The sequence below is a fragment of the Zingiber officinale genome, chromosome 5A (assembly GCF_018446385.1).
Source record: "Zingiber officinale cultivar Zhangliang chromosome 5A, Zo_v1.1, whole genome shotgun sequence".
NCBI lineage: Eukaryota > Viridiplantae > Streptophyta > Magnoliopsida > Zingiberales > Zingiberaceae > Zingiber > Zingiber officinale.
In genome coordinates this window covers 148,227,561-148,244,541 of record NC_055994.1, presented here as the reverse complement: position 1 = coordinate 148,244,541, position 16,981 = coordinate 148,227,561, and the positions used below count along the sequence as shown (strand labels likewise).

The window sequence follows — 16,981 nt, the reverse complement described above, 5'->3', positions numbered from 1 at the left end:
AATTGACTTCATAATTTACCTAATTTCATATAATCTAAAGACAGATTATAAAGACGATGAGTATAATATCTTTTGAAATGAGGTAAACTAATAGACATAAAGAATCGAATAACGTGGAAAAACCTTAAGGAGCTTGACACATTTGATGGACCACCTTACGGAGTTTAGCGCATTTGATGGACTAGAGGCCTAAGTGTGAAGGATGAGATGGACAAAGTCATTCTTAACAACTGTACAGATTCAACACCGAGTTTAATTCTTCTGTTTGTTTTTTTTCAATTCGACAAAATGAAATAAAATTTTATCATCATTTTTTCCAATTCTACGCAGCAAAATTTATATTTTACATTGAGCATATTTGATCCTTTACAAAATCAATAACAAAAATTACTAGTGATTAGTGAATGCTTTTTTTTTTCACAAACGTTATATAAAGAATAATGAAAACTACATTTTTTTTAGGTTCAAAAAGTTTTTTCATTGAACTTGTCACTCCGTTCTGTATGAATTTCCTAGTGGCTCATTTCTCTATATAAAATTTAGTCATAATAAGTGTTTTTTAGTTGAATCTACTTGAAAATAATGACAATAAAGATGATTGCTGGTTGATGGCTGTTGGAGATGGAACTACGATATGCAAAAGTTGCAAACAACTCATAATTTAGGGTAAACAGAAAGGATCCCAAGGAAATTTTTAAAGGTTGTAGAGAATTATCAAGTTTAGACTGGGCAAGACTTGAAAGGATTATCTTAATTAGTCGAGCTCCATATGCTTGAATTTTAAGCTCATATTTAGCTCAATAAAATACTAAATTGATCAGTGAGTTAGCCGAACTAAGAGCACTAAGCTCAAGCTTTGTTTTCCATATCAAATTTCCTTCAACCAAAGTGCTACATCCAAGCCATATCAAACATACCTCATTAAGTGCTACATCAAGCCATATCAAACATACCTAATTAGTCATTATCTGATTCTAACATGATCCTACTACAAGCAATGCATTGTCCTTGTGCTTGTGCTTGTCCTTGTCCTGCCCATAACAACTTATTCTTACTAGTCTCAGTGGCACACAAATAATCCAAATTCATGACAAAAAACCATGAGAGCCCCACTGTAAGATGAATTAGTCCCAGGCAATGATTAGTTGTTTTGTGATCTAATTAATCAAATCTGCAGGTAGAATATGTTAGGAGAACATGTAGGTGCCAATAAGCAATAATACAAGATAATTAGGGAATCTAACTTATAGTGATGAGAAAGTAGGTAGCTTGTCCTTTGGCAAATCTAAATTAACTATATACTTTTTTCTTTTGATACAAACAATTCTTTTTTTTTTTTAACTTCTCTACTCCAACCACGTTGGATGTGAGCAATCTGTATTCAGGGTAGAAGGGACAAGGGTAAACTTCTACAGTACATGAATTCAAACTTTGACAATCCTCTAATACTAAATTGTCATTACAAGTGATACAAATATTTGTTATGCAGTACATGCATGTAATGGCAACTGCAAATTAATTTGGAATTGGGGAGAACATATCCATGTGAAGAAAGATCATAGCTCGCTTTCTAAACCCAACATTAAACAATGATTAGTGGAGGAAGGGCCTAAATTTTTAATCAATGGATGAGGACGTGACATGGGGAAGCAATCAAAGTGGTGTGGATTCATGGCCCCTCCCTCCACCTAATGCTTCCTGCCTCATCAGCTTAACTAAATGGATTGATTCCTCATCACTACAAATCTACAATAGTGAAAAATGTGAAGGAAAAGAGGCATAAGAAATTAGATTGACCTTAGATTTTGACAACTTGAGAGTGTGAATGGTTTCTTTTGGCATGAACGGCAAAGTCGCCTTAAACAAACACTAAGGTGATGGATGAGATAGCATCAATATTGGAGCAAAAAATAAGAGGCCAATCATATCCAATTAAACAACAATGATGCTTGCGGTCAAGTCAAAGGGAGTCATGGCCAATATTGCTAGCCTTAGATTCGATGAACGAAGACATTCTGGTTGAAACAAACTTCGTGTAGTTTGATTGGCAAATCGGTTCACTTGGATTAGAAACACATTGGTTGGGTTGCATAAGAAAGGCAAGCCACGTCCCAGGACATCTCACCAACTAATTCCCCTTTAATTTCCCTCGTTAGACGTTATATATTTGTGTAGAGAGTTCCCTCTCTTTATCTCTATCAAAAGCTGGGGTTGGCATTCTCCCGAACACCTGGTGTGCACTCACAAAGACAGAGAAGGAGGGTTAATGGAGAGATGGGAGAGAGCACCATCGCATCACCACCTCCATCGCACACGATCGAGGAGCCCATCCTTCTCCTCCTCCCTACTGGACGTCATCTACCGATCCATCGACGGCAACGACAACACAGATCACAGTAAAAGCAGGGGAAATGGCAAAGCAGATGGCTCGTTACCTCGCAAAAGCGCAGCACAGCTGACGTGGCATGGCCGGGACGCCGGCGCGGCGGTTTCTCGAGCGCGCAGCAATGCAGGCATCGACCATGGCCGCCGCACCGTCAATTTCGTGGTCGATCCTTCGGTTTCCAACATTCCGCGGCCGGACTCACCAGCGACGGAGAAGAATAATAGAAAGAAGAACTCGCGGTGCGGATCCGTCCACAGAGGGCTCCGAGGCCTTAGTAAGGGGAGGACGTCGTCGTCCTCCGCCCCGACTTCGCCGGGGGCGCGGCTGGCGAGCTTTCTCGCCTCGCTCCTCGCCACCGCGAGGAGCCCCAAGAAGTCCAAGGTCGTTCCCCCCGCCACCTCTGCAGCCGGGGTCGGGGAGGATCCGGCAAGGAACTCGTCGGCGACCCCAAAGGAGAAAAAGACGGTGCGTTTCCACCCGGAGCAGGAGGCGCGGCCGCGCGGCGACAAACACCCACAGGACGGCTCTACCAAAGCGGCGGCGAGAATGGAGGAGTTGCTGAGGGCGGCCGCGACGGCAGCGGAAGAGGAGGAGCACGGAAGAGACTGGGAAGGAAGCGAATCGAGTTCGGATCTGTTCGAGCTGGAGAATTTGACGACGGCCGATAGAGGAGGAGGCGAGCTGCCGTTGTACGAGACGACCGACTTGAGTGCAAATCGTGCCCTAACGTTCAGCAACCCGTTGACCTAATTTATGTTCGCGCGTTAAATGTTTGGGGATTTTACTAGCTTGACCTTGTAATTTGACTCAATCTCAATTTGCCTCCTTAATTCAATAAAGCGTTAAAAAAAACCCTCACTATTTTAACTATTACAATAATAAAATATATTTATCTCATAAATTATATTTATCGTTATTAAAGATAAGAGACTTAAGTATCGACAGCCGGGATATTTCAAGTGAATTTTATTTTATTTTATTTCTAACTTCTCCTGCCTGTATGCATGTGTGTGATCGTGCCGTACGTGGGTGGGATATGAGAAGGGGAATGCATGCTTGAATTAGAAGCTGAATGTCAATCGTACAATTGACCTGCAGAGCTGTAATATGCCTTCTCTCTTGTTCTCTTCTTCGCATGTGATGAAGAGAATGGACCAGACGTTGATTGCACTGTCATTTTCCCTCCGGTAAATAGTTGTCGATTGTTATTTCGGGATGGTGCGATGGTTAAAATATAGGGAGTTATTAGATGAGATCTTGAGATCGAAACTCGACGTGACCGAACATAACCTCCCCCATGTTTTGACCATTTGTACTAATGATTAGTAATCACCTGTGATTTACCTCCTCTGTATTAACTTAGGGACGGATTGACAGGGACGTTGAAAACGAACGAATCATCTTTTGCCACATGTTCGATTGAAAGAGTCAGACATACGGCTACGATGCCTTCCAGTGACCCCAAGGCGACTATTGAAAAACCTTGAAATGCTACAAAATGAAAAGATGCCTAATGAAGTGTCATGAGTGTTTTACGATCGTCGGAGGGTTCAGTTTAGATGCTCCGTTACAATCTTCTTCTTTTTCACTGTGGTTCGATCAAATGCATCCCTCGAGATGTAGATCTCGTAATAAGCTCGAGCCAGTCCAAATCCTCTCCATTATGAATCCAATTCCATGCACGGGAAACCTCCAAATCTCACATTCTTGGCTCTATATATATAATGACTGCAATCCATCTCTGCTCAAAAAATCTTAAAAGAGTAGAGCAAAATGGTTCTTGATAGATTTCTGGTGCTCCCACTTCTGCTCTCTCTCCTTTTCCTCTCTCTAGCCACCGGTCTCGTCCAAGACTTCTGTGTTGCGGATCTCTCGAAAGAAGACACCCCCGCCGGCTACCCCTGCAAACCAGTCTCCGAAATAGGCTACTGTGACTTTGTCTTCTCCGGCCTGGCCTCCCCCGGCAACACTTCCACCCTCATCAAGGCGGCTGTCACCCCTGCCTTTGTAAGCCAGTTCCCAGCCGTTAATGGTCTCAGCATCTCTGCTGCTCGTCTTGACCTCGCCGTCGGTGGCGTCATCCCCCTCCACACCCACCCCCGCGGCTCTGAGCTTCTTGTCGTCATAGAGGGCATCATTATAGCCGGATTAATCTCCTCCAGCAACGACGTCTATGTCGCCAAGCTCCATGCTGGAGACACCATGATTTTCCCCCAAGGATTGCTGCATTTCCAGATAAACTCAGGCAATAGCCCGGTGGTGGCCTTTGTCAGCTTGAGCAGCCCCGACCCTGGGATCCAGATCACAGCGTTATCGCTGTTCAGCAACAACCTGCCGTCCGAAATAGTGGAAGCCGTCACTTTCCTGGACGACGCAGAGGTGAAGAAGCTTAAGAAACTGCTAGGAGGATCTGGCTAAGATAATGAATTCAAGTGTTTAACCTCCCTAGCGAATCCTATGTTCAGTTCATGTTTGCATTATGTGGTGATGTTCGTGTGGATTTTCTACTTATGCGATGTGCTACTGCCAGTGCTAGTGCTAATGCCAATAAGTTTTCCATTAATTTTCTTCTCCTATGAATTTATTTCTCCCTCACATATGCACATTAATAAAGAAATATGGAGACTTCATTAGTAACGATAAAATAAAATAAAAATATAAATGAGAATACCCGGAGGTTTAGTATACTTATCATGGTCAAACAAGAATTCCATGGCCGCAATATCCACATGCAATCAAATATCATCCAATGGGAATCTTCAATATCTACAAGTGTTATATCAAAGTGATATACCTGAACTGACAATACTATCGAAATTTTAACAATGACAAGAAACCGTGTTAAAGCCAAGAAAAAGGATATCAAGCAAAGAGAGCAATCCACGTTTCAACACTTTCTTACTTTCTAAGCGTTGAGGAACACTGTACAAGAATTGCAAATATATACTCTAGAAGAAGAGAGCATGTAGCATACATAAAAAATGTTTTTTGTTTTTCTTCTTTTAGTGTTTTGACTAAATCAGAGAATATAGAAGGAAAGATGACTTCAATGAGTGATTATTGCCTCGAATCTATCGATTGATGCATTCAAGCGACCATAATTCATATTGAACATTGGTTCCCCAGTGCCAACCGCCCTGTCAAGTATCGACCAATATAAACTTGTATGCAATCGACTCAATATCCAAAACGTATACTATCATTCGAAAACTGTAACTTAATATGAATAGAAGCATCGAGTACTTACCCATGAATCTCAGGAAGTACATATTCTGCCCTCCAACCAATCCTCAAATCGACTCCTGGGCAAACACCAATCGATGTCTTGTTCCGGATCTGGGAAATGCCATCTCCACCCAAGCATGTAGATAGCTTCCATTTCCACCCAGTTGCATTCAAGTGGAAACTATGACCAATTCCTACCTGTGTTAAGGAACAACAAGTCATCATGGATTAAGTATCTCGTCTTAATTATGTACTTCTTTGGTGCACAATCTGTTGATAATGCATCACAATAACATAAAATTTTCAAGACAAGCGGCACATATCCAAGTAATGCATCTTACAAGTATAACGGGTAAAGTTGTCATAAAAAATTATGTCAGGGAATAAACTTACTGAATTTAAGCATTACTTATTGTTGTTGGCTGGTTAAGTTTCTTTGGCATATGATTGTATTGAAAAACAAAAATTCTCTCTTTGTCGTATGCCTAGATGGTATCCTTTTTTTTTATAAATATCATTAATTTCTATTTAATCTTACATCAAATGAAGAATAAAAGAACAGTGAGCTATGTTGGGAAAAATTTATAACATAAAAGTCCTATACACAAAGCAGCACTAATATCGTGAGAACTGAAAAGGACAAACAGAATACAACTACACAATTTTGTGATTGGCAATGTATCCCTGCCTTCCGACAATTCAAATCAGCTGAGAGAGAGAGAGAGAGAGAGAGAGAGACTAAAAAGATTCATGTTGATGTTAGGCAAGCAATTGCATAAATTAATGGGCATCACAACTTTCATGTAGACTTACACGGGTCTTTCCTATAACTTATATACCTAGAAAATGAGACATCTGTAAAAGTAAATTTTATCTACCTAGAACATGCAAGTTAGTTACACTTGAAGCCCTTATATAAGTTTGTAACATGGAATTATTGGATCATTTGACACATGGGCCAATCCTCCAGGACAGCGTAAATTATGGGATGCATGGGACAATACATGAATCATGGGTTTTATGAGAACAATAAGTTATATTGCAATGCAACTCACATAACTAAGCAAAACTAAATGAGAAAATTAGTGCAGCAAAAGTATACTTATGCACGTTCAGAAAAAAAGTTTGAGCAGAATGTTGTTCAGTCAAAGACAACAAACCTGGAGAGTCAAAAATTTAGTAAGAGGTATCTTCTTTGAGAGAAGACGAATATCTCCATGCAAGGGCTCATAAATGAACTTCCACCTCCTATCTGATGTTGTAGGTTTTAAAACTAGCTTTGCCTGATATTCATTGGTAGGAAAGTTGAAAAACTGAGACAAGAAAAGACAATCTATCAGCTAGCTGCAAGAAAACTTAGTTCAGGCAAAGTGCTGCAGAATGAACTCTCCAAAATAGCAGTCACAAACTTAGTTGCTGCAACCGCATAAAATAGAAACAATACTAACTGTTAAGCAAGGATAACTTCTCACGAGAATGTTGAATATGTGTATGTTGAACTCTCAAGCCTAATAATTACAAAGTTGAAAGTTCACTAGCCAGAGTATGTTGGATCGAGACGCGCTAGAGGGGGGGGGGGGGGTGAATAGCGCTCGTGGCTATTTTTAAACGTATCGGAATCGTAAAACTATCAAAGTAACTATACGCAGCGGAAATAACAAATACAATCACAGAGGGACACAAGAAGTTTTACTTCGTTCGGAGCCTAAGGCGACTCCTACTCGAAGGCCCGCGATCCTTGATCGCTTCCGGTGGGCAACAACTATAATCTCGATAAGAATTACAAGTTGAAGTACAATAAACGACAATAAATAATTATACCGACGACAAAGAAATGAAGATCCGGAGCTCCTGGTCGTCGGACACAAGTAGCAGTACTTCGAAACGTTGTTTTGAGCAGCACGTAGCACTGGAATCACTTGAAACTTGATGATCTTCACTGCTGCTCGAAGTCCCCTTATAAAGGGCATCCAAGGCGCCTTGAAGGCCTCTCAAGGCGCCTCCATAGCTCCAAGTCCACCGTGCAAATGAGCGCTGATCATTCTGCGCCTTATCACCTTGAAGGCGCCTTCATGGGTCTTCAGGGCGCCTTCCAAGGCGCCTCCGTAGCCAACCGAGGTGCCTTCAGCCCTGCTTCGCGGCCAGGTCAGCTTTTGCACCCGAGGCGCCTCCAAGCTCCATGGAGGCGCCTCGGACACTGTTCATCCGAGGTTAATCTTTGCACTTTGGTCCCTGCAAGATACATTAATCCCAAGTATACCCTGCAGCACAAAGTTAGCACATAAAGCATAATAGAAGTGATAATGATAGTCTCCGGACTATCCGAGCCTGACTTCGGGTTTCCGACCGGAAATCCTAGGTCGACCCGACGCCTACTGTTCCCTCTACGGGGAACGCGTCCTCACCTACTCCACTCGGAGAACTGCTGCCAGTGCGATCCTCCGGATCGATTGGACTTTTGCTCGGCACTCGGCCCGGACTTTCTGCTAGACATCCGCTTCCCAGCTTCAGTCTTTCACCGGTTCGCGACACGGACTTTTCACCTAGGGTTACCACCCCTAGGACTTTGCCTGAAGCCATCGACCGCCAAGACTTTTCCGTGATAGGGTTACCACCCCCTATGACCTAGGGTTACCGCCCCCTAGGGTTTTCCCTTTGCCTAACCGCAGCTAGGACTTTCCTGAAATCCTCAAGTAGACTTGTTAGACTACAAGGAATCTTAACTTTGAATCCCTTTGCCATTATCAAAACTTAGGTTCGATCGTCAGATGCTTCCTGCACCAACAATCTCCCCCTTTTTTATTATGGCAACAAAAATTCAAAGTTAAGAAAAAAATGTCATTCAAAGCTAAGCATGAAAATACAAGCATAATGTTAGTTAAGTGCAGAACTAAGTTAAGTGCAGAGCTCCCCCTTAATATAAAGACTCCCCCTTAATAAAAGCTCACTTTTTAAAATTTGAATTTCTTCCAATTTTCTTTAATTCTTTGAATTTTCTTCTACTCTCCCCCTTTGCCATATATCAAAAATCAGTTGAAAGCAAGTTTTAAGATTTTAAGAAAACAATCTTTTTGAGAGAAGGAAGAAGAAGGCTTGTGAAACTTAGTTAAACGGAATATTTTTCACCTAAGTTTAAAAGGCTAATATATGGATGATTTCGAATGATGTCTTTAGCCACTTTTGAGACTTAGTTGTATTTAGAAAGACATACCTAATTAAAGTTAAAAAAACTTAGCTAGATTTTTTTTTTTTATTTTTTTAAATTTTGGAGCCAAATTGTTTGTAAAGAAATTTGAAGTCTCAATTTACTTAGCAAAAGTCTTTTGAAATCCATGAGTTAAATTTTGCAAGTAAATGCAAGTAAAGAAATATGCTTTTTAATACTTTTAACTTAGAAAAGTATTTTAGCATTTAGAGTTAAAATTTATAAGGTGGCTAAGTTTGACACAGTTTGAAGGTTGTGATATGAGTCACTTTAGCTAAGTCTTTTGCAAATAATGAATTTTGAGAATGTAGGTTCAGTTTAAAAGGTACTTAGCGTTAAAACTTAATTTTGAAAAGATAGGAGTAAGAATTTGTTAAATAGTTGGTCTTTAAGTCCAAGCATGAGGTTAAATAGATTTTAAGTTATCCAGATTGTTTTATTCAGGTATCAGAGCCCTAAAGTATGAGCATGCTCAAGCTTCAAATCTCCATTTCCTTCAGGGCTAATTCCATATTCTTGGAAGTCTCGTAAATTTAGGGGAGAAAGATTTTCAAGTTAGTTTTTCAAGTATTTTCCAAAGGATTTTTTAAATAAGTTTTTCAAGTATTTTTCAAAGGATTTTTTAAATAAGTTTTTCAAGTATTTTTCAAAGGATTTTGAAACGATTTTTAAAAGAATTTTGAAATAATATTTTGAAAGAATTTTGAAATGATTTTTAAAAGAATTTTGAAATGATTTTTAAAGAATTTGAAAGTGATTTTGAAAGGTTTTTCAAATAATTTTGAAATGAAGTTTTAAAAGATTTTTAAAATGATTTTGAAAATGGTTTTGAAATTAAGTTTAAAAGATTTTTAAAATGATTTTGAAAAGAGTTTTGAAATTAAGTTTAAAAGATTTTTAAAATGATTTTGAAATTAAGTTTAAAATAATTTTAAAGATTTTTGAAATTGAGTTTAAAATAATTTTGAAAGATTTTGAAATTAAGTTTAAAATAATTTTGAAATATTTTCAAAATTTTAAAATAATTTTGAAATATTTTGAAAAGATTTTTAAATAATTTTGAAATTCATTTTGAAAAAATTTTTAAATAATTTTGAAAGAATTTTGAGTTTTGAATTAATTATCAGTTTGATTTTAATTACTTAGTCATCTCACCCGATCTAAATTTTCAATCAGGGAATCCTATCATTGTTGTGAGATGAATTGAGGTTATATTTAAGGGTTTGGTTTAACTTTGTGTTAGATTCAGGTTTAGCTTTGGGTTCAATAAGTAAGCATTCTTTGGATAAACTTCTGGGCTATGGTGAGTCACGAGGAACTCATTAAAGTAACCATGCCTTCGAGGTTTTCCAAATAGTCCTACCCATTGAACTTAATACTAAACCTTGGTCTAACTAGTTAGGATCCATTTAAGGGTAGCTTCGGTCAAATGCACCAGGTCGAAGCCATATCTTCCTAGACATGCGATGCCCAAGCTTCCCTAACGTACTATCATCCAAAAATTTCACCAGTACCGTGGTTCAAGTTAAACTTATTCCGTTTTAATCTAACCTTAATTACCCTGCCGGGTAATCTATTCTTGTTTTACTCATTCCGGGTAAATTAGGTTCAGTTACCCTGTCGGGTAGTTCAGTTGGAGGTGCCAGCTAGTTTGGATCCTCCATCTACTTATCATAATTTCGACTTGTTGAATTTTGAATTTGTAATTTAATTTTGAATTTAATTTAATTTCGAATTTTAAATTTGAAAATTTAATTTTAAATTTTTAATTTAATTTCGAATTTTGAATTTAATTTAATTTCGAATTTTAAATTTTGACTTTTAATTTTAAAATTTTCAATTTAATTTCGAATTTTGAATTAAGATCGTTTTCATTTTAGCTTTCCCTGGATCACGACCTCGATATGGTCTGTCGAGGTAGTATATTTGATCCTTCGAAACCCAGTATTGGCCAAGTCCAATTTGATTTATCAATTTGGACTTGGGGACCCATGCTTGGACTGATTTACTACTTTGATTGTTAATTAAGGATAAATAAGATTTGTATTTCTTTTTACTTTTATATCCTATCCCAGTTCTATTGTAGACGGCTCTTTGTGTCCCAAGAATTAGGTCCAAATTCTTGGAGCCCAGAGAGAACTTTTCTAAAGTAATTTTTAAATCTTTTAACTGATTTTTCAGATTTGAATTTTCTTTCTCAAGTTGTTGTACTTGAGTTGAATCTTCAGTTAAAGATTTTGAGTTAGTTACTCCTTTAAGAATGGTTACTTCTTTTAAAAGTGACTTAATTTTTAAATTTGACTTGGCTAATTTGCGAAGTAAATAATTGACTAAATTATTAAGCCTAGGAATACTTACAGCGGAGTTTGGCCCTTCGGAAACGGATGTGGATCCGTGGCTTTGCTCGGAGTTGGCTTCTGACTCACTCTCGAATTCGCTGATCTGGTCCCGGGCCATCAATGCAAGTAAACTCGTTTGGTCGAGTTCATCGTCTTCGTCCTCCGAGGAGGATTCGTCCCAGGTTGCCTTTAGGACTTTCCTTCTTCTTTGCTTCTTGGCTTCCTTTTGATTAGGGCAGTTGGCTTTTATATGCCCCTTTTGGTTGCACCCGTAGCAAGTGACTTCGAATTTTGTCTTTGAGTTCTGTTGAGTCTCCTTGTATTGAACTGCCTTCTTCAGATCTTTCTTGTTGAAGCCCTTCTTCTTCTTGTAGAGTTTCTTTACAAGATTCACAAATTCGCTGGCCAGTTCATCTTCTGAATCTTCTGAATCGGGTTCGTCTTCTGATTCCGATTCAACTTTTCGCCGTCCTCTTGATTCCCGTGTTCGACTCGTTCCTGCAACCAAAGCAATCCCTTTCTCGGATGGCTGTGCATTAGTTTGTTCATGGAGTTCGAATTCACTAAATAATTCGTCTAATTTTAAGAAGGACAAATCCTTAGAGACTTTATAGGCATCTACCATTGATGCCCATAATGTACTTCTAGGGAATGAGTTAAGGGCATACCTCATTATATCTCTATTTTCTACCTTCTGCCCGATTCCATGTAGAGAATTCAGGATATCTTGAATTCTGGCGTGCAAAGAGCTTGCCGTCTCGCCTTCCTGCATTTTCAAATTGTATAGTTTATTTAGTAACAAATCACGCTTACTTACCTTGGTTTCCGAGGTGCCTTCGTGAAGTTCGATCAGTTTCTCCCATAGCTCTTTTGCGAAGGAGAATGGACCGACTCTGTTGAGCTCTTCTTTGGTAAGACCGCACTGAATGGTGCAGGTGGCTTTGGCGTCTGCTTCCACCTTTTTGATAAATGCTGGCTCCCAGTTCTCACAGGATGTAGGCTTACCGTCTGTATCAGTTGGTAGTTGCAGTCCTGTTTTGACGATCATCCAGGTATCGAACTGGATCTTTAAATAAATCTCCATTCGCCCCTTCCAATATCCGAAGTCCTCCGGAAAATAATGGGGGACGAACGGTGCTAAATCCTTCTTGTTGGGCCATTTAGATCTATAAAACGAACAGAAACAACAAGATCTATTCCAAGACTAAGTCTTGGATTAGTAGTGCGGGAGGAAAAAAAAATAACAGGCTCAAGTGGTATTGACCAGCTTTGAGCAAAAAATCAATTCGTAAAAAAAAATTAGAATATAGCTATGAGGCTAAATTCTAATCGACTCCGAACAAAACCAAGAAAAAAAAAAACTTGTCTCGAATAGTGGTTGCACTTATTCAAGACGACCCCGCTCTGATACCAATTGTTGGATCGAGACGCGCTAGAGGGGGGGGTGAATAGCGCTCATGGCTATTTTTAAACGTATCGGAATCGTAAAACTATCAAAGTAACTATACGCAGCGGAAATAACAAATACAATCACAGAGGGACACAAGAAGTTTTACTTCGTTCGGAGCCTAAGGCGACTCCTACTCGAAGGCCCGCGATCCTTGATCGCTTCCGGTGGGCAACAACTATAATCTCGATAAGAATTACAAGTTGAAGTACAATAAACGACAATAAATAATTATACCGACGACAAAGAAATGAAGATCCGGAGCTCCTGGTCGTCGGACACAAGTAGCAGTACTTCGAAACGTTGTTTTGAGCAGCACGTAGCACTGGAATCACTTGAAACTTGATGGTCTTCACTGCTGCTCGAAGTCCCCTTATAAAGGGCATCCAAGGCGCCTTGAAGGCCTCTCAAGGCGCCTCCATAGCTCCGAGTCCACCGTGCAGATGAGCGCTGACCATTCTGCGCCTTATCACCTTGAAGGCGCCTTCATGGGTCTTCAGGGCGCCTTCCAAGGCGCCTCCCAAGGCGCCTCCGTAGCCAACCGAGGTGCCTTCAGCCTTGCTTCGCGGCCAGGTCAGCTTTTGCACCCGAGGCGCCTCCAAGCTCCATGGAGGTGCCTCGAACACTGTTCATCCGAGGTTAATCTTTGCACTTTGGTCCCTGCAAGATACATTAATCCCAAGTATACCCTGTAGCACAAAGTTAGCACATAAAGCATAATAGAAGTGATAATGATAGTCTCCGGACTATCCGAGCCTGACTTCGGGTTTCTGACCGGAAACCCTAGGTCGACCCGACGCCTACTGTTCCCTCTACGGGGAACGCGTCCTCACCTACTCCACTCAGGAGATTTACTTGTTGCCAGTGCGATCCTCCAGATCGACTGGACTTTTGCTTAGCACTCGACGCTTCCGGACTTTCTGCTAGACATCCGCTTTCCGGCCAACTCAGTCTTTCACCTGGTTCGCGACACCAGGACTTTTCACCTAGGGTTACCACCCCCTAGGACTTTTGCCTGAAGCCATCGACCTGCCAAGACTTTCCGCATAGGGTTACCACCCCCTATGACCTAGGGTTACCGCCCCCTAGGGTTTTCCCTTTGCCTAACCGCAGCTAGGACTTTCCTGAAATCCTCAAGTAGACTTGTTAGACTACAAGGAATCTTAACTTTGAATCCCTTTGCCATTTTCAAAACTTAGGTTCGATCGTCGGATGCTTCCTGCACCAACAGAGTACAGAAAATGAAAGTTCCATGTTATAGATTTTGAGTTGGTTATATGACAATTTGAAAGCTAAAGAGAGTGTATAAGAAAATAAACAAAGGAACTATTTCACGAGTTCAGGATTCAAACCTGGAGAACCTAATATTCAGTTTCTGAAACAGTTTTCAGAGAAGCTATCAATTTTAGCATTCAAAAGATAGAATTGCATGTTTTACTTCAACAGAACAAGGGCTCAAAAACAGAAGAAAGAAGTTTTCTTTTTTTTTTCTAAAAGAAAAAATTCAATCAGTGCGACAAGTGAATCATGAAGCATAATAAAGGTGTAATCTTATCATAAACTCACCGAACAAAAGGAAAAAAAACAAAGAAAGAAGAAGAACCTCGAGGTTGAGACCGACGCGGAAGCTCTCAATTTGCTTACGGAACTTGAAAAAGAGCTCGGACGGAACTACGTTGATGTTGTAGAGCTCGTCCAGAGTAGCCGGCTCGTTACGTTCTCCCCCGACGGGCGCCCAATCGGAGTCGGATGGACCTGCTGCCATAATTGCCGTGGAGAAGAAAACCCTCGAAATGGAGATGGATCAATCCGACTGACGTGTCAAGGAGATACAGAAATACTTATTTTCCAAAACTAGAGGTGCTTTTCGCACCCCTGACAGCCTCCTCTACCGGTCCTACCAACAGTTAGAAAGTGAGATAATTTAAAAATACTTCAAATGTATTGGAAGGAAGATAATTTAAAAGGATAAGAAATTTTAATAGGTGTCAGAAGTTGGGAGGAGGATAATTTAAAAAGATGATAAATTTTGATATATATTAAAGGTTAGAAGGGGGGTAATATAAAAAGAGAGGAGGTCTGATATATATCAAGCGTTGAAATGTTTTGATAAGTGTTAATAGTTGGAGGATGAGTAATTTAAGGAGAGTGAGAGATTCAGACATATGGCATGTGTCAAGGGTTGGAGGAAATGATGATTTAAAGGGAGAGAATGTTTTAACATGTGTCAAGAGTTGGATAAGAGTAATTTAAGTATTGAATTAGGAAAATAATTAAAGGGTTGGAGGATGAGATGATTTAAAGAGAGAAAATGTTGAGTTAGATGGGGTAATTTAAGTATCGAATTAATTTTTTTTTTTAATTTAAAGGAAGAGTGAGATTATGTTAAAAATTATATAAAATAAAAAAATTGATAAAAAATAATAAATAAAATTAATTAAAAAGTAAAACTAAATAAAAATTAAATAAAATTAAACAATATATAAGTATTGATAAAAAAAAATAAAAAACAAAATTAATTAAAAAATAAAATTAAATAAAATTGAAAAAAAAAATAAGGAAAAAACGAGGATAGAAATGTTAGGGGAAGAGGAGGGGAGAGGGGGAAGCATTTTGCTCAATTCCCTCGGCAAGCAGATATAATAGGGCAAAAAAAGACGGACGCTGCAATGCGAAGAGGGCGAGAAATGAAAAGATTTCACGAAATATAACATGATACTCCCTTGTGTATGTATTTAATTAGGAGCTATATTTTCAAAGAAAAATCTCAATAAAATATTTAAGGATAGACATATAAATTCATAATTCATAATTTCATTTTTATGGGTCTTATCATTTTATATATCTATTTTTAAATAATTCATAGATTCTTTTATTGAGTATATCATATTTCTTTAATTAAACATTTGCCCTTTGTTTTTTTTTTTGTTTTTTTAAAAAAAACTTGGCTCAAAATTCTTGAATGTTTATCATATTTTATAAAATATGATTTCCAATGGGAGACAGGATGAAAAATGTTGGTCTTCTTCCATATTTTCATTAAAAACAACGGTTTATTAAAATGATTGTTTTTACAATATAAAAAAAATTAAAAAACACAACGACCTATAAAAGTTAAAACAATCTAAAAGGATAGTGGTTTAAAATACTGTTATTTAAAATAAAAAAAATATGAACATAGATAACTGTTAATAAAATTGTTATTTTTTTTGTAAGATACTTGGGTGTTGTGAGAAACAGAACAAACTTAGTTGTATTTTAAACGTGTATCATAGCCTAAAAAACCATTGCACAAAGACAATGGTTGTTCCAAACGGTTGTCTTTAACCCTCCAAAAAAATCAATAATTTTGAAAAACTATTGTCCTTTCAATTAACTGAATGATAACCGTTGACACATAGACAATAGTTTAATTAAATTGTTGTCTATTATCATATAAACAATGCTAATAGACAACTATTAATTATTATTATAGACCCAAAAAATTAAGCTCAACAATAACTTTTAAAAATAATTATCTCTAACATATATAAGACAACGATTTTTTTTTTCTAACTGTTGTCTTTTTTAAAAAAAAAAATAGGCCAACAACAATGATTTTTAGTAAAATCATTGTTAAATAGAAAAAAATAACAGTTTTTCAAAAAATCATTGTCTATTGGGTGTGGTTGAATCCTAAATTTCTTGTAATGTTTAAAAAATATTTGAAAAGTTTTATTCAAATGTTATCTTTTCACTTTGAAAAATTTCTTTAAAAAACCTTTAAATATTTTTGTTTGAAAATTAGATTGTAAATATTTTCAAAATTATTTTTGGAGAAATTCTTTGAAACTATTTTTCAAATTTATTTTGAAATAATAATTTACAAAATAATTTCAATTATTTTTGAAATCTATCTTGAAAACTAGTTTGCAAATTTAGTTTTACAAATGATTTATATTGCAAAATTAATTTTCAAAATGCTGAAAATCTTTTGAAGAGTCAAAAATTTCTATTAAAATATTTTTAAAAATTTTACTAACTCCTTCCTCTGATACACCTATAAGTTTTTTATCACTCTGCATTAATTATTACTTGATTATTTATTTACAATTTGGTCTACTTATCTACATTATTTTTGATGAATATCAAAGGGGGACGATAAGGACCAAGTAAGAAAAATAAATTCAACTTGAAAACCTTAATCCTAAAATGATCAAGAGAATAAAATAATAATTGATCTTTCTTAAATGTTTTTCGCTTGAATCAGTTAGTATTACTATTTTTTTCATATCTTTTCTTAACTCTAACCCATATTGTCATTACATCAAAAGAGAGAGATTATTGGTACAATTTATACTAACAGTCTAGCTCAGATTTTAATGAATAATAAGTGAGTT

General features: G+C 37.7%; 3 protein-coding genes across 4 annotated transcripts; 2 read left to right on the top strand and 1 right to left on the bottom strand.

The window, feature by feature from the left end:
* The first annotated feature begins 2,266 nt into the window (after positions 1–2,266).
* LOC121980153 (protein BIG GRAIN 1-like) lies at positions 2,267–3,222 on the top strand. Its single transcript, XM_042532116.1, has one exon. The coding sequence runs from the start codon at positions 2,267–2,269 to the stop codon at positions 3,134–3,136; it is 870 nt and encodes a 289-aa protein (XP_042388050.1). The 3' UTR covers positions 3,137–3,222.
* Positions 3,223–4,124: 902 nt separating this feature from the next.
* Positions 4,125–4,949, top strand: LOC121982373 (germin-like protein 8-14). The gene has a single exon (XM_042535395.1). It carries the CDS (start codon positions 4,160–4,162, stop codon positions 4,802–4,804), a length of 645 nt encoding a protein of 214 aa, XP_042391329.1. The 5' UTR covers positions 4,125–4,159; the 3' UTR covers positions 4,805–4,949.
* Positions 4,950–5,257: 308 nt separating this feature from the next.
* Positions 5,258–14,437, bottom strand: LOC121982374. 2 transcript variants are annotated; one of them, XM_042535396.1, is made up of 4 exons: positions 14,206–14,437; positions 6,772–6,924; positions 5,634–5,809; positions 5,258–5,523 (listed from the first exon to the last, which is right to left on the bottom strand). In XM_042535396.1, exons 1-4 carry the CDS (start codon positions 14,365–14,367, stop codon positions 5,433–5,435), a joined length of 582 nt encoding a protein of 193 aa, XP_042391330.1. In that variant the 5' UTR covers positions 14,368–14,437; the 3' UTR covers positions 5,258–5,432. The 2 variants fall into 2 exon arrangements, with proteins under 2 accessions (XP_042391330.1, XP_042391331.1); XM_042535397.1 differs by lacking the exon at positions 14,206–14,437 and adding an exon at positions 11,175–11,373.
* Between the last annotated feature and the right edge of the window lie 2,544 nt (positions 14,438–16,981).